Consider the following 24,721-nt stretch of genomic DNA (forward strand, 5'->3'; position numbering starts at 1 on the left):
TTTTCTGCAAAAATGTTTTCAAATATAAAAATCTAAACAATAAAGTATGAAAATCATTTAAAACAGTATAAATCTACCCTGAAATGTCATCATAGCCTCTCATTCAGCCAATATTAGTATGTGATACTTCATTTAAAACTTGAAAAGCATCCTCATCTAGAGGTATAGTAGCCAATTTACAAATGGTGACCATGGATTAGTTTAAGCATCTTGTCTATTTTCCAAGTAATTTAAAATAGAACCTGGGCATTACCAAGCAGTTATGTTATCAATTCATTAAGAAGCTGAAATTATATAACTGTAAAGAACAAATTTCAGTTTCTCACTTAGGAAAGAGTAACTCAGCTCTAGAGAAAGAGAAATGACACAGATAAAATAAGAAGAAAATAGCACTTAGTCTAAATAATTATGAAGTGATGGCACATAAGTGTGCACACAGTATATAATCTGCTTCAATGCTCCTAATAAGACCTCAATTAACATTTAAGAATACAGTCATAGCCTACAGATACGCTTCTGATAGAAAAAATGCCAGTGTACTCTTTTCATTCTTTATTTCCTTATTTGTCAACTTCCATTACACTAATGATGAGCAAATTAGTAGATTCTGCCAGTGTTTAAAACTTTGTTAGTAGCTGAGTGAGTCATTAAGTTGGGTATAATCCATTGCCCATTCAGCAAACTGCAAAGGCATCAAAGTATTAAGGTGTTATTAGTTTGGCCTGAGAAGGGAAAAGTTACACTTGTTTTAAAGGATAACTGAAAAATCGCTTTAAAAAGAAAAAAAAATATGAAAAAAATTTAAAAAGAAAAAATATGAACAGTAACTTTTATGCAAATGAAATTATGCCTGGTGAATTGGGAGTATCAAATATGTAATAAGGATGTAGCCATTTCTGAAGCTGATGAGGGAGGACGTTGCTAATTACTGTGGACATGGAAATGGTTTCTAAGTGCCTTTTAGCACAAAACTCAAACTAGAGATAATAAATCTGCCAGAGTTGGTACTTGGGCTAAAAACGTACCTGCTATCCCTGTTATAGAGGTTTTCTAACATAAGCACCATTAACCCTCTCCTTAATGATGACAGACACCAGGTACAGGAAAGAGTTTTTTTAGCTTTTGGAAATTAAAACAAATGCCCCCAAAGCTTGTTTTCTTCCTAATTATGAATTTATTGAATGAAAAACAAACTTGAATCTATTTCTTACAAAGACATATGATTCCTCTGCCAGATTCAAGCTATATATCTCTTTGTTATACCTAAAAATGTGCTTCTAGAAGAGGTTTCTCTCTAAACTTCACTAAAATCTTTCCTTTGAAGTAAGACAGTAATTGTTAAGGTGTCAAAAAAAAATCACCCCTTATTTGTTTTCTGCTGCTGTCATCAGACTTTTTCATTAAAGTCTGCATCCAAAGGAAGGGCATCAGGACAGAAAAGGTGCGAAGTCTGTTAACAAGTGTGACTTTCATGCCCGTACTTTAACAGTAACCCTTCATCGTTCAGGGTGCCATGATCTGAGCCAAAGTATGACATGAGGTCCTTGACATTTCATTACAAGTCAGTTCTGCCAGTCCTTTGGATTTTCATTTGTTTTGGAAGAACAAATCCTTCTTATGACACAACTTACAGGAATAAATCCTTTAAATTGGCTGTGAGCAAAACAACAGGGATATTCTAGTTAAAAATCATTTCCTGCCTTTAACTTTTCAACTAACAACACTGAAGGTACAGTTTATTTAGCATTAAGGTTCAAAGAGCTACCCAATGAACAATCCACCTAAGCCAGAATTCACACTCAAACCTATCTGCCTCTGAGTAGACACCATACCACATGACATAAATCTATGAATAACATGTCACAGACATCCTAAGGTCAGGCTGGCTGAAGCTTGACTCAATGCATGCTTATGACAAGAACTTAAGGTCAGAATAACCTTGCTCTGGCATTTTGAGAACATGAACAACTGAGTATAAAATTATGTTCACAAAATTATGAAAACACAGAATCTTAGAGGTAAAAGAGACCATTTAAAAAACCACAGAATTAACTTCCCTGTTTTATAAAAGAGGATAGAGACATAGAGAAGAAGAATTATGTTATCAAGGTCACATAGGGAACCATGGCTAGCTCCTGGGCCAATTATGCCCATGCCCTGTTCTCTTCTGGCTTCATCTCAGGAACTCAGCTTAGTGAGGAGGCACTAAGGGGGTAATGATGGATTCCAAGATGATTAAGTAGATGGCCAATGGCCCCTATTCTCTGGGCATCCTGGTCACTTCAAAGTATATCACCTCCCTGAAAGTGATGGGAAAATCACTTTCTGCAAGACTCCCAGGATTTATGGTGGCTGATGGAAATTACCATGAGGTCACACGGATGTCCTTAAGGAGGCTAGTGAACCTGTCCACCAGGGGCATACACAATGGGCCCAGGATGGTGTCCCAGTTGGGCTGCATGTACTCTGAGGCTCGCCTTTGGGCATCACTTTCGCAGCAAAAATAATCAGCACATGGTGTCACAGTGTAAGGGATGAAATAATAATTCCCACTAGATGCCTGGAAAAAAAGAAACAAAATGTATTTCAGAAAGTGAGTAATACAGAAGCACAGCTATAGGCCTGAACAGGCAGACCTGGTAGGACAGGGAAGGAGAAGACACACAACATGAAAACCACTTCGTGTGATTATCATTTCAAACCTATTAGGCTCAAAACAGGAAACCATTCAGTTTCAAAATCACCACCATCTGTATACCTTTGAACTTCACTGGCAAAAATTTTAAAGAGCTTTAAGTTTTAAAAACTATTTAAGTTTATTGCCTGTTCTCCAAACCGTAAGGAACCTGCACCCCTTGATAACCAAGCATTATAAAATGGCTTATTAGTTTTTAGTGTAAATAAAAATCCATATAATTTGATGATTTAATACAGTTTCTACTAACTTTTGTGAATAAAAGTGATTCTACAGAAAGCACACATCAACAAATATGATTATTTTCAAGGAGTTTATAAAAATCTGTCAACAATTTTCACATCATTAAGCAGCATCTTTTGTCCTGTAGAATAATTATAGCTGATTGAATCATGATCCTTTGAAAAACATATTCATTACCTTTAAAGGGCATTAATTATACTAAATTTTTAACATATTGAAGGTTAAAAATACATTCTTTATATGACGTTTTATAATCGATCTTTATAACTATAAATATACATAAATATATAAGCATATAAATAAATTTGGCATACATACATAGTTAAATAGAATGGAGACCTGTGGCTTGACTCTGAAAAACAATCTTTTAAAACACTGGAGGTTGTACCAGGAACAGTTTACATCTTATTGAATTGTTGGACAAGGGGCTCCCATGGTTCATCCCAAACATCACAAGAGATTGCCAAGGATATTGGTTGCTTTCCACGACCTGATAGGAAGGCCATATTGCTGAAGACAACAAACACTTAATTATGTCATCAAACATGGAGAAGTCAAGCTGAAACCCAACTGGAAACTCCATACTTACTGACTAGCATTTATGGTGCTGAAGTTACTGTGCATGGTAACAGAGGAGTAAAGTAAGCATCAATGTCATCAAGTTATAAACACTGCAACCTACAATGTGACCTGCCTGCAACATATACTGCTGCAATGGTGTCATAAATGTTATTGGAGTAACCAACCACTCTTTGATTAGATTTAAGTCTCCCTCCATGATATGGAACCCACATCTTTCTGCTAAAGTGGCTAACAACCTGAGACTAGATTGGCCGTGTACCTAGGGAAAAACCTACTACTGTTATTCTGCTACAGAAGAATAGCAATAAAATGACTCTTAATGACATAGTGCAATGCCCATAGATAAATGTCTCACTCAACCATTATCAGAGAAGATACTTTTTGTAGTAGATGGGCACTATCACAGAGACCCTTAGCTGGACAATGTGCAGAAAGTGAGAGACTTTGGAGCACCCAGTCCTAAATGGATGTCTTTATCAAACTCCTCTCTTTAAGGCTCAGGGATACAGAAGAGAAGGCATAAAGATTCCAAGAGCCAGAGGTGGTGGATGACTCCAAAAACTAACTTCCAGACACAACAGAACTGATACACGTAAGAACTTACAGAGACTGTGGCAGCATGCATAGGACCTGCACAGGTTCAAAAGAACCCTGCACAGGGTCCCAGAGCACTGAGAGGGTTCTAGACACAAAGTAACATCCCTAACCAACTAGCTATTTGCCATTAATACCTGCTGGCAAAGGGAAATCAATTTTCTTTAATAGCATATCACTGGGTATATCAACCACACTCCATGGCAGGTCAATGCCCAGGAGTAATTGGTCAAAATGAAATGAACTTCTTCATGAGCTTTTTTGTGGTTTTCTTGTTTTGTTTTGGCATTTAAATACATAATTTATTTTTATTTTGTGTTCATTTGTGTTTTGCTTGCATGTATGTCTGTGTGAAGGTGTCAGAAGTCCTGGAACTGGAGTTACAGACAATTGGAGCTGCCATGTAAGTGCTGGGAATTGAATCTGGGTCCTCTTCCAGAGCAGTCAGTGCTATCAACTGTTGAGCCATATTTCCATCCCCTCTTGTTTAGAAATTTTTTATAGAAAGAGAGAAAGAAGGGTCATGAAGTTGGGTGAGAAGGAAGGAAGGGAGATCTGGAAGGAGTTGGGGAAAGAAAGCATGATATATATATGGGGTTATATATACACACATAGATATATGTACACATAATATGAAAAAAATTAATTAATTAATTTTTAAAACCCTATGAAACATTAAGGAGGGGAAAAAAGAAAATACTGGAGGTTTAGTTGAATGCAAATACAACAGAAACTAAGACTAAGTAGGGCTGTTCAATAAACTAATGCTACTCTAGGTTCTACTAGAAATATCTAGAAAGGAAAGAGTCTCAGTGTTTTCTGGGTTAATCTGATTACATTTAGACCATTGTCCCAGCTGCAAATCAGATTGACTTTCACCAAGCTGAACATAATTAATTTGAGACTAAGTTTCAAGGAGCCCATGGTGGCCTCAAACTTACTGTGTAGCTCAAGATGACCTTGAACTCCTGGTCCTCATCTTTCTGCTTCCACTTCCCAACTCCTGAGATTACAGGCATATTCCACAGGCCCTTCATGTATTCAACCTTTTGTTTGAACTTTCAGGGAAAAAAACTAGCTTAAAAATTTAGATCTTAATCACCAACATCTCATAAACTAGATTTGGTGGCACATACCTGTTATCTTAGCACTTAGGAGTTAGAGTTGGAATTTCAAGGTCATCCCCAGCTCTATAGCAAGTTTAAGGCTAACCTAAGTTACCCAGTCCATGAAAAAAATTTAAAACTTCAATTCCCATATTTCAATTTGCATTTTGAAAGACTTTATATGGCATGAGGAGCCATTCATCTGGCTTTTTCCAATTTTTAAACTAAAGTAGTAGAGGTATCCAGGAAGTTGGACACAGTGAAGATATAACATCAGAAAGTACTTTTGTGGGGTTGAGAAGATGGTTCACTCAGTACAGTGCCTGATGCACAAGCTGGGTTTCACAACACCCAAATAAATGCCAGGCCTGAGCTTGTCTATAATCCCAGTGCTGAGAGGCATGGACAGGCAGATCCCTAAAGGCGACTGGACAGCCAGCCTAGGTAAATAGATGATCTCCAGGTTAAATGAGAAGCTATCTCAAAAATGAGGAGAGTAATTGAGGAAAATAACTGACATCAACCTCAGGTATTCATCTGCATGCACATATGCATGTACCCACATAAATATGCATATATCACACAAAATAATTTTTAATCACACAAAGTAATGTTTAAAGTATACTATGTCCCCAGTAGGACAACAAATAAGAGATAAGACTCCTTTTAAATTAAAACTAAATGTATTAATTATAGAGAAAATTGTCACAATATCATGATCTAAAATCAAACAGAAAATGTGGGAAATTTTACAACTTACATGTTTTCCTTCTGAATAAAATCTGCTTGATGGAAGTATAAGTCACATTCTTTTTTTCTATTTTAATTTAAAATATAATTGTCCTGAAATGCTCTTCTTATACTTTGTTGGGCCATGTCATTTCACATTTTGAATCTTAAAATAGTCTGTTAAAAACAATTACCAGTACTGTCTCACTAAAACACATTTTAAATGAGTTGAGCTTTATCTTGGGGACTAGATGATATTTTTGGCTTTGTAGAACTCTGAGTATAGTAAAGAAGACAGTTGAGGAGAACTTGAGGGAATGGGATAGTTGAGATAGAGGAAAGATAGAGATGAGAGCAAGGAAAGAGGTATCTTGATTGAGGGAGCCATTATGGGCTAGCAAGAAACCTGGCTCTAGAAAAATTCCCAGGAATGCACAAGGATGACCCCAGCTAAGACTCTTAAACAATAGAGGACAGGGTGTCTGAATTGACCTTGCCCTGTAGTCAGACTGATGCTTATCTTAAATATCACTATAGAACCTTCGTCCCACAACAGATGGAAAACAGGCAGAGACTCACATCGGAACACTAGACTGAGCTCCCAAGGTCCAGTTGAAGAGTAGAAGGTATGAGAATATGAGCAAAGAGGTCAAGACCACGATGGGTACACCCACTGAAACAGTTTACCTGAGCTAATGGGAGCTCACGAACTCCAGCTGGACTGGGAAGGAACAAGCATAGGGCCAAACTAGACCCTCTGAATGTGGGTGACAGTTGTATGGCTGGGGCAAACTGAGGGGCGATTGGCAGTGGCACTGGGATTTGTCTCTACTATATGTACTGGCTTTTGGGGATCCTATTCTCTTCAGATGTATACCTTGATCAGCTTAGATGTAGTAGGGAGAGCCTTGGACTTTCCACAAAGCAAAGTGCCTTACCCTCTCTTAGGATTAGAGGGGGGTGGGGTGGGAGGATGTGTGGAGGGAATGGGAGGAGGAGAGGGAGTGGGAATTTGGATTGGTATTTTCTTTTAAAAAAAAATCTAATAATAAAAAAGAAGATGGGATTCTCTCCAGCTCTGACTCTAGGATGACATTATGTCCTCTTATTGTAGGTACTCTGTTCCTATCAAGTGTGATCAAAAGGAACCAGGCTTCCCCTTTTCCTTCAAGCACTATTTTTTAGGGCAGAAGCTCTATTCTAGGCCAAAAAAAAAAAATCCAAACACTATGTTCTGATTGCTTTTACCCCTACTTATTCAGGTAACAATTCCGTGCCAGGAGATACTAAGAAAAGACCCAAGACTGCCACCTCTACCCATGCATCACTCACAGAACAGGGTATTAGCCCAAGAAAAGATGCTGCCTCCATTGCTTGCTCCAGAGCATCATTATAGCGCAGTGCCTGAGGAAGAAGAGGCTGTAAGGACTCCTTCTCAGTAAGGAGCTGATTTTATGTGTAATGCAACATGGGACGTTTCAAGTCTATGGACACTCCTAAAAAAAGAGATTGGTGGCAAGGAGCTAAGAAGAGCCTTGCAGGGCTCTGACAGCAATAAATAAAAGGTGGTTAGTTCAGCCCTAAGTCTTTCAGAGAGCAAGTTAACTAAGAGAGACAGCAAAGAGGAGCCTTCCTGAGATTAGAGCAGACTTCAAGAACTGGACTTGTGACTGAAGGCACAGGAAGATGGCAGCAGGGGCGAGGTATTTTCATGATCAATAATTCCGTATTTATAGTTGAAAATTTTAAAAGAGTAGAAGGAACCTTTGGATCTAGATTGTTCCAAATTCTCAGTAGAGTTTGCAACCAGTAACAATGATGCTTAAGTTTTAAATTTCTCTTTGGCGATGAAGGTGCTGTCCCCAGAAGATGGAAAAGCAACTATCCTGAGAGTTGCCCAGGATTTTTACCAGTTAGTAGCAGTTAGCATCCCAGAAGCAGAGCAGATCTGCAGATTTGGATGTAGATCTTGCTAGACAGCTTACTTAGTTCACATGGTTTCCCTGATCCTAATTTAGTGTGTACTTCATTCCTGTGGACAGCACATTAGGCTTTCTTCCCTAGCAAATCAGATTGACTGAGATTGTATCTTTGCCTTCTCATCTAAACATCAGTTACGAGAACATTTTCTCTGTCCTTGATCAGTATATACCTTGTGAACAGCATCTGGGAAAGTAGTGGTTCCTGGTTGTATAATTTGATTTCAGGCTTTTGAACAAAAGGACCTAAATAATTCTGATGTTTACAAAGTACCTATAAAACCCTGTACACACCTAGCTCAAATTCCTCGTAGTTTACCAACAAATACAAAGTGACTTACCAGAGAGTGAATGTGTGTGTGTGTGTGTGTGAATAAATTGTAATGGGGCCACACTGAAGAATGGGGTACAGAGACCAGTTCAAACAAGTAGTGGCAGTGTCTTAGGAGCCAAGATCCAGATGAGTAGAGGGAACGAGTAGAGCTGTTTTAGTTGTTCATGGTAGGTGGAGATAGTTTTTGTTCACTCTTTCTTAGTGACTAAACTTCAATTTTTGAGAATAATATATTGAGTTAATGAGTGAAAGTTTTTTGATTTACAGAGAGAGGCAGAGAGAGACTCTGGATTGTTCCCATTTTGAAAGTTTGCTCACTTTCAGAGCAAAAGCAACCTCCTCAGTTCTCTGTCCATTTCACTTCTTCAGTATAGTAAACAGTGGGACTTGAGAAAAATGCTCTGGTCTGGGTTGTAAAGATCTTTTGAAAAATAAATCTTACAATACTGAAGCACAGAATATAAAAATTTAATTATGGAATTAGTAAAAAAAATCAAAAAGTAAATGGCCATCTTAAAGATGGAAAAATGTCCTTAAAAGACAGCTTTTATTTCCTTATTTGTGTGATGGTTAGTAAGCTGTATACTACCCAAAGTATTTTTAAAAATCTTTCCTTTAGCTTTTTTTTTGAAAGAAGTTGCCAAGGTATCCCTTTCCCTCAAAAGTAATCTGCTCCTCTCTTGCATGCACCTGGGGTTTTCTGTGCGCAGTAAATCTCAATGACAACCTTGCAGAATGATTAAGTGGGATAGAGGCCAAAGTCTGTGAGCATAATTTAACGTGATCTTCTGTGTTCTCCTGTATTCTAGAGAACAGCATTGGTTCTGACAGAACTGAAGTTTTGGTAGATGTTTTTCCCACACTGATAATCTTTGAGTTGAAGCCATTCTTTATATTTGATGGACAATTTTCAGAAAACTTTTTTCAAATGTACAAGACTCATGTACACTTATTTAGAAAAGAGTAGTTTTAATGCTAGGCCTCATATATCTAAAAAATAGCAAAGAAATTGGATTTGGAAACTATGGTCTGGAATTGCCTGTCAGACTCTGAAGAATACATGTTTCAGTTTTAGATTATAAACCCTATTTATGATTTTTAAAATATATTTAAAATTAAAATAAACAGAACTGGAATTGAAGACCACTAGTATAAAAAGGGCCCACATGTAATTATTTCAGATTGTGAAACAAGTTGTGCCTCAAGGAACCATCAAAAGGTAAGCAAGGGTCAGTGAAATGACTTCCATAAAGTTGTCCTCATACTTCCACAAAGGACCATGACACAGAGTTGTCCTATGCATATCATATTCATTCATATTCTCTCTCTCTCTCTCTCTCTCTCTCTCTCTCTCTCTCACACACACACACACACACACACACACACACACACACACACACACACACACTTTTTTTTTTTAAAAAAAGCAAGCAAACAAAAACTGGATCCTACATCAAGGAAGGGGGAATAAAAGATTATACAAGAGCCAGAATATAAGGAAGTCTGCTGTGACATAGTCTTTCCTCAGAATGCCTGAATAAAAAAGACTGGGACAATAGCACTATCAGTGGACGTGGAAGGGGGAACCTTTCCTGGGGTCCTACCCTTAGATAAAGAACTATATGCAACTATTGACAAATGGGAGAAGGAGAATTAGCTTCTCCTAGGATAAGCTGCCTTATTGTTAGTCTAATGTAAAGTGTCAGCCTTGAAATGATATATACACAAACAATACAGACTCGGCAAGTTGAATTCATATATATTTGTCCGTATAATCAAAGAAAAGGAAGCTATCCACTTGATAGTGGGGAGCATTGGAGGGTTTGAGGGATGGTTTGCTGGGAGGAGGGAAGTGATGTCATTCTGTTTCAACTAAAAACATAAAACATATTCTAGACTTATCACCTAATAGGAGAGACTAATAACTAGATGCAACACCCACTCAGCATGACTCAGAGACATTACTAATCAACCATGACAGGGACAGCAAAGGACAAGAGAGTTCCAGAGCTCAACTGCAACAGTCATTCATGGAGAAATTAAAATAAGTGTCCCTGCCCAAGGCTATACCCTTGAAGGAGCTGCATTTAGAGTGCAGCAATATAGACACACAGACTTCACTGTAGCCCAACCACGTCACAAAACTAATATGCAAGTTTTAAAAAAAGCAGACCCAGAAGTGGGAAGACAATCAATAAACACTGTTTCAACAATAAACTACCTAAAATGTCCATTTTCTTATTTTAGCAAAACACAGAAAATATGCAAAGAAACAGGAGAGGGTAAATTATAATATGTGGAAAAGAGCAGGCAGCATTATCTGCCTTTGAAAGGATTTAAATATTGAACTTAGACCTTTAAACAGATATTATAAAGATGTTGAAATAAAAAAAAACAACTAACCAAACAAAAAACAAATATGTTGAAAGAACCAAGGGAAACATGAAAGGGTAGAAAGCAGGAAGCAGAGAGAGGAGAAAACGGGAACAGGAGAATTGACAAAGACAAATCATGTCTAGAAATTCCACAATGAAACTTATTTTGTATGCTAATTAAAAATAAACAACCAGGGCCAGCCACATGGTGCAGTGGGTAAAGCTGCTTCCTCAAGCACTGACAAACAATCGAAGTTCAATCCTGGCACTCTCAGAGTGGAAGGAGATAATCATCTCTTGCAAGTTGTCCATGGCCTCCACACAGGTGCGACGAAATGCACACCCATATACGCCAAAAAATAAATACATAATAAATGTTACAAAGTGTAAAATAGAATAAAGCAAAGCCAAAAAGGGAAGGCATGATAATAATGTCTCAAAAAAAGAGTATCCATGAACAAAAATTATTGCAAAATAGTAAAAAAAATGAGAATTCTGAAGTGGGAAAATTCAATCATCAAAATGAAAACTTCACTGGAGAAAGTCAAGGTAAGCAGACCTCAAGTTAGTGATATCTCCATTAATGCAACCTGAAGAACAGAGCAAAATTGACGAAGAACTATATACAGAGTGTTAATTAAATGTGAGACAATATTAAATGCACCAGTATATACAACATATAGTAATAGTCCCAGAGGGATAAAGACAGAAAAATGTTCAAAGAAATAATTGTTGAAAATTTCCTAAATTTGATGAATAACACTAACTCTACATAACTAAGAAACTCAATGAATTTCAAGCAGACTGCTGAAGACACAAGTCCAAACTCAGACACACTATACCCTGAATCTTGAAAGATCAGTCTGGAGAGATGACTCAATGGATAAGAGCCCTTGCTATTTGAACATGAGGAGCTGATTTCAGATCCCAGCACTCACATAGGAAGTCAGGCACGGTTGTAGGCCTGTAAACCCAGTGCTATTAGGGGAAGAGACAGAAGATCACTGGCTGCTAGCCAGCTCCAGGTTCAGTGATAAACCCAGTTTCAACAAAATAACACATGGAGTGATAAGGCAGGATACCATGCATCCTTCTCTAGCCTCCATACGCAATTACATCTGCACAAATATTTGCATACATACATACAAATCCTAACAAAGACAAGAGATAAAAATGTTGAAAGCTCTCATCTTTGTCCCTCCTCCATCTCGACTATCCCATTCCCTCAAGTTCTCAACCTTCCCCTTCTCCCCTCCTCTTCCCCTTCAACCCTCCCTTCTCGCCCCCCCCCCCGCCCCCATGCTCCCAATTTTGTCAGGCAATCTTGTCTGTTTCCAATTTCCAGGTGGGTCTATATATGTTTTTCTTTGGGTTCACCTTATTACTTGCTTCTCTAGGATCATGAACTATAGGCTCAGTGTCCTTTGTTTATAGCTAGTATCCACTTAAGAGTGAGTACACACCACATGGCTGGGGCAGACTACAGGTCCACTGGCAGTGGCACTGGGATTTGTCTCTACTGCATGTACTGGCTTTTGGGATCCTATTCTCTTTGGAAGTACACCTTGCTCAGCCTAGATATAGTAGGGAGAGCCTTGGACCTTCCACAAAGCAATGTGCCTTACCCTCTCTTAGGATTAGATGGGGGTGGGGTGGGGTGGAAGGGTGTGTAGAGGGAATGGGAGGAGGGGAGGGAGTGGGAATTTGGATTGGCATTTTTTTATTAATTTATTTATTTAAGATTTCTGCCTCCTCCCCGCCATCGCTTCCCATTTTCCTCCCCCTCCCCCAATCAAGTCCCCCTCCCTCATCAGCCCAAAGAGCAGTGAGGGTTCCCTGCCCTGTGGAAAGTCCAAGGACCTCCCACCTCCTTCCAGGTCTAGTAATGTGAGCATCCAAACTGGGATTGGCATTTTTTTAAATCTAATAAGTTAAAAAAGCTGAAAACAATAAGAAAAAAATGGCATAAATAAAGGAATTTCAATAAGATAATATCTTACTTTTATGAGAAACAATGAAGGTGTTGGGATGACATTCAATGTGCTGGGGAGGGCTAGAAAATGCATTTATAGGTATTTGGCACACACCTATAATCCTAGCGCTTAAGAGAAAGAAGCAGAGCTGCATATTCAAGGCTATCCTGGGCTAGGCCAGGTTGAGCTCCTTGGCTCAACCAAGTCTCAAAGAAATTGTTCAGTGGTAGATTGTTTGCCTACTGTATACAAGGCCTGAAGTTTGATCTTTAGCACTGTAAAAATAAAATGTGTGATTGCTAATTTCTTATCTTATTTAAAAACTAAATGTAGAAATATAATGTATTTGACAACAAGAACAAAAAAATACAAATGGGAATAAAGTTGTACTGGAATACAGATAAAAGAAAAGAAGCAAAAATGTCAAAACAGAAAAATGAATACAATACCACCATACTATACCCATATGCAAATACACATGTAAATTTTTTATCAGTTTCATTTAAAAGGCAAAAGAAGCAAAAATGTCAAAACAGAAAAAATGAATACAATTCCACCCTACCATACACATATGCAAATACACATAAATTTTCTTATCAATTTCATTTAATAGACATAGTTAAGCCAGATATGGCAGACCATTTCTATAATCCCAGCACCAGGAGTCGGAAGCAGGAAGACTGCTTTGAATTTGGGCCACAGAGTAAATTTCAGGTTAGTCTGAACAAAGGTGTGGGTCACTATGGCAAAATAAAAGATATCAAAGATATTTGTATCATGATTAAATAATCCCAGGCCTCTGTAACATGGAGGCAGATTAAAGGCACAAGAACAAAATCTATTTATATAGACTTCTGAAACAAACATTTCTGCTGAAATCTTGCTTGCCTTGCTGCTTTTGCAAACCTATCTTCCCAAACAGCATAGGAGTAAACTTTGCTCTAGTCCTGTTGAAATCCTAATAAGGTGTGAAAACAGCATTTTGACAAGCAGGATGTGTGCTATGACGGGTTCTTGTTCCAGAAGGCAGAGCCAATGGCAGCAGGAACTGATGAAGGCTTCCCTGCAGCTAGGAGAGGAGCTGAGTTGGGAACAAATGTTTAGCTACTGTTAAGAGAAAAATAAGAAGAAAGAGACGAAATGCATGAACCCTGAAATCAGCTCACTGAGTTTAATAAACAGGACTGAAGAGACAGCAGGAATCTTAACACTTGGGGAGGTAAAAATACACCCTTTGAGAAAATCTTTCAGAAACCATCCCAAAGTTTAAGAAATTTGTCAGAAAGAAACTGGGACTAATGACTATATTTTTAAAAGTAATTCTGAACTCCAAATGAAAGTAGCCTTTTGAGTGTGCTGCTTTTCTTCTTACAATGAGGAAGAGTGGGCCCCATGCATCTTTAAAAGATGAAAGACATTCAGATTTTTGTAGGTGGACAGACAAGAAATTAAAAAGAAAAACAATGAATGATTAGTATAACATAGGTTGGATGAGTTATTTCAAACTGTTATTAATGAAATAATCCCATGAATCCAGCTCATTAGAACTAATTTAACAAAGGCAATTTAGCTTACTCCATGAAGAGGTATCACAACTAGTATTCTGGTGACATTGATACGTAAATCTTTTTCTAGATACTCTAAATATTCCTATAAGGATGATTATGTAGAGCAAATGAGGTCAGGAGGCTGAGAAACAACCTCTGTATGCTGTGATTACCATTAATGAATGGCAAGCAGCTCTGCCATGTTGGAATGGACAAGGCAAGCAGGAAGTATCATATGTACCCTAGCAAAGTTGCAGCTTAGATTCTTAAGCACTTAGCATTTTAAGAAGCGCTTCTGGTCAGAAAATAATTTCAGATATGCAATAAAGACAAATCCAGATTTAAAAAGACCTCAAAATGGATCATAGTGGTGGATAAATGTACATAGGCTTAGGAGAGAGAAGAAATAGAAAGTCATAAAAGGAAAAAAAGTTTTTAAAGAGATAGAGCACAGTCATAGATTAAAAGGAGTTAAGAAAAATAAGCCACATAAAGATGGAAAATTCACAGAAGAGTCTGGATTATGTATATTATTGTGTTTTCTTTGAAAATTTTAACTGTGAAGGAACTAAGTAACCAACAGATATACTTTAAAGGTATCTTGATTTTAGAATTTGATAAGGATATGTTGCTTTGGAAAAGAGGTTCTTCTTTTGTTTCCACAGAGGATGAGAACCTGTGGAATCCTTCCAGACTAGTGTGGTTTGATGGACCAAGACCCCCTGAAAGGTCACCTTGAACACCCCTCAAAAATTACCTCACCCAATGAACAGCAAGAAGCAGTTTGGAGAAGAACTATGCCCATATCCCTAAATATTGTTTATAATGTTTGTTTACATTTAAACGGGGATATACTATAGAGATTTGCATTGGTATGGATCTTGATTTATTGATATAAATTTAAGGTCAATTTTGTTATACTATGTATATGTATTTCTGCTCTTGACTTTAATATTCATGTTAGATTTTCTAGATTACAGAGATATATTTCAGATGGATAGGCATTCTTCAAACTTTTCAAAGACTACATAATATGGCATTTAAAATGTTTTAAGAACTTAGGACTTTTCAGGACAATGAGACATATCTGCTCCTGGCAACACCAATAGCTACAAGAGGAAGGTGGACATCAAAGAGGCTCCTTATGAAGTTGTTTAGCCATTTGGGTAAGAAACTGTTCTTGCCTGGGCTGCTTGATGAACTGGACATGCAGGACCCACAGAGAAATGACTGCTGAATTTGTCTAAAGGTGAGACTGTCCTTTAAGGTTCCTGCTTCATGAAAGAGTCTGCCAGACATTCTGCAGGACACAGAAAAAAGTGACTGACAAACTGCCAATATAGGCAGTCTTTGAAATTTCCTGCCTCATGGAAAAGTTTGCTGAATACTATGGGCCTCTGGCTGAAGACTGGATGCCCCAATGGTAAAGAACTTTGGGTGACTGCCCAGGCAGTGAGATGTCTCTGTCAATTCTAGAGTTTTGGAAGTTGCTTACAATGCACCTCCTGTTTATTCAGGTAATATTATATCCTTCTGGAGTTTTTGATAGGAGTTCAAGAATTTATATTTTTCTTAGTTATAATAAAAGATAAAGTAGATATAAATATTTTAACTGTAATTCTTGCTTGATAATGCTTGATAACTGTTTTGCTATATGTAATTTTACTATGTTAAAGTTAAAACCTTCCTTTTAAAGTGGAGGTGATGTGGGATTCTTCTCTATATGCTATGATTACCATTAATGAATAAATTAATAAAGCTGCTTTGGGCCTGTAAATAGGGCAGAACTTAGGTAGGCAGGGAAAACTAAACAGAATGCTGGGAGAAAGAAGGGCAGAGTTGGGGAAAAGCCATGTAGCCCACCAGAGACAGATGCTGGGAACTTTACCCGGTAAGCCACAGCCATGTGGTGATACACACATTAATGGAGATGGGTTAAATTAAGATGTAAGAGTTAGCCAATAAGAAGCTAGAGCTAATGGGCCAAGCAGTGATTTAATTAATACAGTTTCTGTGTGGTTATTTTGGGGCTAAGCAGCTAGAAACAAACTAGTGGTCTCCTTACTACAGTAGCATTAATTTTCCTCTTCCTGTCTTTCTCCCTATCTCTTTTTCCTGTGGATATGATATGACCAGCTGCTTCCCTACAATGATACAAAACTGTACCCTCAAACTGCGAGCCAAAATAGACCCCTTTTCCATGAAGTTTTTTTTTTTTTGTTAGAGTATTTTATCACAGCAACAGGAAAAGAAACTAAGATATCACATTTGATAATTTTGGCTCCAAAGCCATGGCAAACTTTAAAAATAAAGAGGAAGAGGGAGGACTAGGAAAAATTCTCTTATCCTTGAACTTAGGTTTAACCCAATCTATATGTTAGAGAAGATTCCCATAATTTAAAACAATGATGCCAATATTGGCAGCATCTGTTTCTCAAAGAATTTTCAATTCATTGGGTAAAAAGATAACCACTTAAACAGGAACAATGAGTTTCTCTAAAATCTTATTTTCCAGAAAGAAATAATTACCTAGTCCAAAGGTCAAGAACCAGATTAAGTTTTTAATAAAATGGTACTTTTAAATAATGTGATCCTATTTTGGAAATTTAACTCCTTTTTTTCAAAACAACTGAACTCTGGCATTAGGACATGACAAGTGAAAATGAGGTCTAGCATTTTTCAACAATTTCATTTATAAACATAAAATGGAACCTATACCAGCCTATAATTTTCCGAGATTATAGAAATAATATAGGTCAAAATCTCTCCTCTCTGTTAAAGTTATGTAGCTTTCAGTTAATAAACCCTCCACTCAATTGAAACAAAGTATTTCTGTGCTCATCAACTGAGAATGTATTCCTTACTCTTGAGGTACATATGACTTCTATTGTTTCTGCAGTGAAATGCTTATCGTGTAGTGTATACCCAGGTGCATTGTTCAGATCCCTCTCAGCTGAGAGTTCTTCAGCAGATCAGCTCTACTATTAGACCCTTCTAGAACTTTGTCAAAGGCAAAATGTACCTCATCCAGTGCTATACTGCTTCCAGGAATATATCAATACAAGAACGACAACACAGGACAGCAACAGCACAGAAAAGTCCTCCTAAACTCAGACCTCCCAGGGAACGGGGCCACAGCTATCACTATCAATGAGCCAGCATCACAACTCCACTCATCTCTGCTCAAAGGCGTCATTTCCTCCACTTATCTAGTGTGGACTTCAAGGCCACTTCTTAATAAGCCACTTGGACCCTAAACCAAGCCTCCGACTCTGCTTCTAGTGATTCATATAAATCAACCCATGAAAAGGAAAATTAGAACAAAAGAAGTTACAGAATACCTTTAGATAATGTACACTACTGACAAAGTATTAGAAAGTTCCAAAATTTAAAAGACAAAATAGCTTCAGGACTTGTTATATTCTCAATCTTTTTTCTTTCATAAAGATGCACTCTTGATCTGTCATAAATACACTATAAATAAAAATATAGCAAAAGTGAGAACTCTGACAAAAAAATCTTGTAGTTTCAAATACTTGAATTATGAACTAAATGTGGTATTAAAAGATTTTTGTGAAAAGCGCTTTTTATAATCAATTCAGAAATACAAATTAATAGTTCTATTTATAAGAACAACCGAAAGAATAAACTTTAATTGAATTTAAATCAAGGCGGTAAAAAAATGAGTATTCTGACAATGATGAAACACTGCTGTCAGAAATGAGACAACCAAAATAAATAGAAAAATAGCCCATGTTCATGGATTAAAAAATGCAGTATTGTTAAGAGGACATGTTTGTTATGTTTCATATTGCAGTTGCAAAACATCTCAAAATAGCAACTTAATGAACGTTTTATTTTTGGCTCTTGGTTTGAGGATATGCTCTGTCATGGTGGAGAAAGTGTCAATGTCCAGCTATGATAATTTCTAGCATTGCTCCTAAAAATGAAGCCAAGTATGCCTACCCCTCTTTCATACCAACTTCAAGTCAATGCATTTAAGGCACAATTCTAGAACCAGCAAACTGCCCCCTGAAGACCTCAAAACAGCTTGGTTTCCACTTATATACAAATTATTTTAAAGATACGACAGGATGTCTGCATGCTCACAGAATGGCATTTAGTCTGTACCCGACTCATGAGCTTTACACTTCACTATGACTATGGTGCTTGTGGTGGTAGCGGGGGAGTGTGCTTGCGTGTTCAATCCTTTCAAAGTGATCACAAATAAACAGTTCTATCAGTTTTTCTCTTGTAATCTGTATGTTGTATGTTATGATGTTATATGACTGTAGGACCCAATCCACAGACAAGGGATATAGAGCAAAGTCTTCTTAAAATTCAACCAATTTACTTTGACATTCTGCTTTAATGTTTAATCACCATTAGCTGTAAGCTGCCCATTCTGCTGATGCAAACCATTCTTCTTTGCCTTATTTCCATCCCATCTGCAGTGCAAAATTAACTCTCTTTTATTACCAGAAAGAGGATAATATTGGAGGATGAGCATGAATGCAAGCACTCCCTGGTTTATTTCCCTTTAGTCTTTCCTAGTTGATGCTATTTTCTTTCCTTCAAGTTATCTCCAGTCATTTTCTATAGTTCTTATGAATGCGGTGATACTTTATGCCTTCTCAAGCATTAGAATACAGGGCACTGAATTTTAATGAAATGCCAACTGCAGCAGAGATGGCTGTTGCCAAATCCTCTAGAGTAAGTTATTCCCAAACAAACCACACTGGAAAAATGAGGCTAAGTTATACTTAGAATTACTACAAATGTTAATAGAATTCCTGGGTGATTAGCAGGGAATGCCAGAAAGGCACACATATTCCCATTTCTTTTCTGAAGAGGAACTCCAAACCACTCTGTCTTATTTTCTAAATATGCCTGTTTACAAATCCATGTTCCAATGGTAATCACTTTGTTTCTAAAATGTCATCCCTGGGTGGGGAAGGAAGGCTCACCTCATGTGGGGAATTGTGTTGGTGTCCTGAGCCCCTTAGCTGCTCAGTGGGACTTTCTGTGAGGTAGTCACATAAAGCTCCTACTTTCCTAAAGAGTGTGCCCTGCTAAGAACCTCATTTCCTGAACCCTTTCTACCATGTCCCTGCAGGAACTCCAAGTAGAATAGGAGAAGTGGCAAGAAAGCCTTCCATTCTAGAAGGGCTGGTGGGAAAGAAGCTGTGATCCAAGGACTTATTCCTGAGTCTAGGTTACGATTTCTTAAAATATAATACCATATATCAGAGGTTGGGTGGGAAGAAGCTTGGGGTACATTCAACAGGAAGGGCTAGAGAGATGACTCAGCAGTTAAGAGCAGTGGCTGCTTTTCAGAAGACCTGGGTTTGATTCCCAGCATCTACATGGTAGCTCACAATCATGTATAATTCCAGTTTCTAGGGTCTGATGTTCTCTTCTGGACTCCATGGACAATGTATGCACATGGTGCACAAACAGACATGCAGACAAAACAACCATACACTTAAAATGAGTTCTTTGCTTTTTTTTTTTTTTTGAGGCAGGGTTTCTCCATTTAGCCCTAGCTATCCTGGAACTCCCTCTGTAAACCAGGTTGGCCTTAAACTCAGAGATGTGTCTGCCTTTCCCTTCCAAGTGCTGGGATTAAATGCATGAATCACCACTGCCTGGCTGAAATTATATGTATGTGTATATGTGTATGTATGTGTATAACATATATTTACATGTTTGTAAATGTATGTTTACATAAATAAAATATCTATGTAGAATAATTTTGGTACATTTGAGGAGGTGAGCTGTTGTAATGTTTTCTAGGGTGACAGTTTCATTAGCCTGTTCAAAGCAACATGGTGATGAAACTCTGCAAGCACAGTAACTTGTTTGATGCATATCTGGAGACATCAGTACTTAAGGAAGAAACAGAATGAAATGAAACTCTATCCCACTCCTTTTCTACTGTGTTAGAAGTCAGGTGTGGCCCCCATATGAACTGGGGTACAAGTTCACATTCCTCCATTACCAGGAAAACTTTGGTGGGCAAGTATGGAATGTTGGCCTTCAGCAAGGCAAAACAAAACAAAACAAAAATGAGCAAACAAATAAAAGTCTTTTGTTGACTTCAGGAAGAATGACCCAACTCAGAAAGAAACAAGGAGATAGTACCAAGTTCAAAGCCCTAGTGAGAAATGAATACATACTTGCCTGACTTGACCTTTTGCCCCACTCAATGAATGGCTGAATGGGTCTTGACCTACCAACTGCATTGAAGGACAAGCTATTTCTGGTTGTTTTCTTATAATCAAAATCAACAGGCATGATTTTAAAAAGAATCACCCATGTGGGCTGGTAAGATAGTTCAGCCAGTAAATGTACTTGCCACTAAGGTTGAAGATCCAAGTTTAATTCCTGGTACTTACATGGTGGAAAGATAGCACTAACCCCAACATACATGCAATGGTGCATGCCCCTATCAATCACCATGCCATACATATGCAAAATAAATAAAAATATTTTTAAAAATATTACTGCTATCTGAAAGATCATTAGTTAACCATTTTACCAATCTACATAAATATGGCTGAAAATCTTAAAATATAATACTTACTACATTTTTTTGAGTAACCATATCCTGAAAAGAAAAAGAAGATATGAATATAAATTTTAAAGTCAATTCTCATAGCCAGTAGTCTCTCCAGATCTTAATCATTTTAAGTTTAAGTTTAATCATTTGGTGTACCCTTTGAAAGCTTCAAATAGAATGAAACTCTACATTCAAAATTCAGATGCCAAGAAAAACTGATAATTGGTTAGCTCTGCAAATACTGGGGGAGATATATACTTAAAAACATTCTCAAATATATTAGAGAAAAACATTTATTCATATATAGTTTAAGATCTCACTTTGGGGTGCTTGGTGCCCTGGTCCTTGCCTTGTCAGAGAAGACAGTAAAGCACTAGCTATGCTTCAGCTTCAACATTTCTTGAACGAACTGGTATGAAGGCTTCAGGCCATCCCATAGTCAGCCTTCTCACAGAGAGTGTTGTTCAAACTGTCCTGACCCCCCTGGAGCTGTCTGGGTATGCTCAAAGTATGACGACAACAGTGTTTGTTAACTTAGCATGCTGACTATGCATCAATTGATTGCAACACTTTTACACTGAAACCCGAAATTTATTTTAAAAGAATACATAATTAAATAGCCTCCATATAAAACATTTATTATACATTGTGACATTTCTGGTTTCAGGTAATAAGTGTAGTCTCCTGCTTTTGGTGTATAAATGGCTAGTCATTTCCATTTTTAGGAAATAGTTGTACTATTAAAAGAATTTGCATCTCCACAACTGTAAAACAATAAAATAAAACTTATATCATAGGATTTTATTGAAGGTTTTGCTAAGACATGGTCGAGGAAAATGTACACAAGAAAATACATTCTAATTTCACATTTCTCAAAATATAAATAATCACATTTTTATATCTATAATTCCTGTAGATTTCTAAATACAACTTATTTAATGAATAGAAGTCCATATATAGAGATATATAATAATTTAGATTGTTTAAAATCTTTGGAAACTTCTATAATGTAACATACGCTGACAAAAGTTTCTTTTCTTAGTCATATGAATGATTTCTGCACAATACAGTCCAGAGCTCTAATTACATGGTACATTTTTATTTAAAGTATATGTAAAATTTACTATATACAGGTTATATATCTGAAACAGGTAGCATTTGTTGCAGGAAATAATCTCTAATCGTTGCAGAAACAAGAACAATCTGGTTTAATATTAAATCTCAAGAAACACAAACATCCAACTTTGGTACCAAATTGTATTGCTATATACACATGAATTTTAGTACTGAGGGAGCTGAACACTTAGGAATAATATCTGTGAAGTCAAACTTTCTAAACCACTGGTTCTCATCCCTGGTTGTAAATGTGGGAGATTTAAAAGATAAAAATGTATCTGGGTCCCACCCTCAGAGACTGATATTTCTGATCTGGGTGTGACCTAGGTCTTGGGGCATTAACCAGCTCTTGGGGTGATTTTAAAGGCCAGTCAAGGTTGAGAGGTGCTGCTGTAAACAAACTAATATATTACTCTTAAATTGATTTCACACAGACCAGGATTACCTAGCTACTGCTAAGATATTCAACACTATTCAGGAAAGATGAAGTTTGGAACAATTCGGATTAGAAATTTACATTTTATTAATATATTTTAAAACATCTTAAAGTACTATGCTATTCAAGAAAGCTTGCATGAAGCTTTCAAAAACCACATTTTTTAAATTCTCAGTAATTACTGAGTTGTGCAGGAACATACAGGTTTCCACAGTTAAGCTTTCCTTTCAGATTAGAGGAAAAAAAAATCAATGAAATATTGATTATGTCTATGCTAATTTTTTTGCTCATTTTGGTAACCATTAGGTTGTCTTCATATGATTAGTTATGAAAGTTGAGAACTATTTTTCATAATGTGTATATTTGATGAAAACAGCCCATGAGGAGACTCAGAGCCTTGTGTTTGCATCAGTGGAAACTAACAGATTTTGCTTTAGCTTCCCTAAGCCTGAAGTGCTGGGTGCCTGAAAAAGTTCAATATAGCAAGGATGCACACACAGCAGCCAAGGAGTTTTCGGTGGAAGCTAGAAAGTGTGGTGGGAAGGAAGAAACTCTACAAGTAATCTTCAGTACATTTTCAAACCTCCAGTGCTAGAAGTCATATTTCAAATGGACATAAATTAAGTATCCAAAGGAAGGTAAACAACGCTCCTTACCTTCAATGACAGAGCAGTGTCGGCATCAGTATCATAGTACAGAATGACGTTATTAGCCATGTCAAAACTTTCTCGAACTCCAAGATGGTAGAAAAGGGAAGGCTGTTTGGAGATATCACTCATGTCCACGAAAGCAACATCTGGGATGAACAAGGAGAAAAGAGTTGGGAGGGGCTGAGATGATCTATGTACTTAATTATTCTGCTTGCTGCTGCTGATCAATAAGGATTATAGCAATTTCGTTCTTCTACTATCAGCTTTTTACATAAAGTAGAAGTGATAAATGATTTAACTAGGATTACCTCCCATGAACTGTAAAAGAACAACAGTAAGAATTTTTAAGAATGAAGAGACTAATACATATGTATGCATGAGTTTGTGTATGTGTGTGTGTGTGTCTTTACACATTTTTGAGACAGGGACAGATGGCCTAGAACTCACAGAGTGAGTTTGCTTCTGCCTCCCAAGTGCTGGGATTAAAGGCGTGTGACACTATACCTGTCTTGTTTTCCTTTCTTGAGTGCTAAGAATAATTTCACTTAGAACTCGTTGACAGATTTGTTTTCAATGGTGGTTCTTCTTATAAATAGATATACAAAAACCACATGTTGTGGAATATTTGTATACTATATGAAGATATGCTGCTGTGATTGATGTAATAAAACGCTGAATGGCCAATAGCTAGGCAGGAGAGTATAGGTGGGATTTCTGGCAGAAACAGAGAAGTCAGAAGAATGAATCTAGGCATGCAGGAGATGCCAAACAAGTCAGACATATGGGACAAAGGAACGGTAGCTGAGTCACATGATAGACTGTAGATGAATGGAAACAAATTAATTATAAGAGCTAGTTAGAAAAAAGGCCTAAGCTAAGGCCAAACTTTCAAAATTAATAAGTTTCTGGGTCACTATTTATAGTCAAGGGGTCCAAGAATGTCCAATGATAAAAGCTCCCTACAACTGGTGTCCAACATCCAGCACATAAATCCATATAGGGACCGAAAAAGCTGGGGAAAAAAGTCCCAAATAGGCTGGGTGCTTGCAGTGTACAGAGGTGTGTGTGACTCTTTTAAGAGGCCCTGCTACTGGGCATCTGAATGGGATTTATAAGCAGTGTACTCATTTAATAATGTAATATAGATTTCTAGTCACTGAAGGCTATATTTATAAATCATTTAAGATAATTAAGATGTGCAAGTTAGTAGTCATCTATAACAATCAAATTTATAGTCTTATTAGATATGTTTTAAAGGTCAAACAAAGATATTGTACATAGATATATTGTCTTCAAACGTTTCAAAGATCTACAGACTTTATTAAAACATTTAAGATGTTTTAATAACATAAAGCTTTTCATGACACTGAGATACATCTGCTCCTGGCAGCACCAATAGACTTCAAGAAAGGATGATGGGCATCAAAGAACCTCTATATGGAGTTTGCTTTCTATTTTGGCAAACCTAGCCATTTGGGCAAGAAACTACCCTTGCCTCTTTGCTGACAGTATGTTGTCCAAATTGGACAAACAAACACAAAAGAAGGTGACTGCCAAAGCTTGCCAAGGCAAGGTATGACAAACCTTCAAACTTCCTGCTTCACAAAAAAGTCTGTCAGATATTCTAGGTCTGGAGGCAAAAGATGGATGCCCCAGCATTACAAAGGAGCCAAATGTCTCTGTCGTTTCTATAGTTTTGGAAGTTGTTTGCTACACACTTCCTGTTTACTCAGGTAATAGTATATCCTTCTTGGGTCTTCGATGGGGTTGAAAACAAGATAGTTATAAATACAGTTTTCC

The 24,721-nt window shown here is 37.2% G+C and overlaps 1 protein-coding gene and 1 pseudogene across 1 annotated transcript in view; one reads left to right on the forward strand and one right to left on the reverse strand.

Moving 5' to 3' along the window:
* Window positions 1-24,721, reverse strand: part of Map3k15 (mitogen-activated protein kinase kinase kinase 15) — a 137,571-nt gene that overhangs the window by 98,357 nt on the left and 14,493 nt on the right. Inside the window, exons 2-4 of the mRNA XM_041642320.1 lie at window positions 22,928-23,067; window positions 20,744-20,767; window positions 2,367-2,560 (exon numbers count right to left, since the gene is read on the reverse strand). Coding sequence (XP_041498254.1) covers window positions 2,367-2,560; window positions 20,744-20,767; window positions 22,928-23,067 — 358 coding nt within the window. The remainder of the gene's footprint in view (window positions 1-2,366; window positions 2,561-20,743; window positions 20,768-22,927; window positions 23,068-24,721) is intronic.
* LOC121441176 lies at window positions 5,622-8,127 on the forward strand (annotated as a pseudogene).

The sequence above is a fragment of the Microtus oregoni genome, unplaced genomic scaffold (assembly GCF_018167655.1).
Source record: "Microtus oregoni isolate MIOR12 unplaced genomic scaffold, Mior012 000074F_000, whole genome shotgun sequence".
Classification (NCBI taxonomy): domain Eukaryota; kingdom Metazoa; phylum Chordata; class Mammalia; order Rodentia; family Cricetidae; genus Microtus; species Microtus oregoni.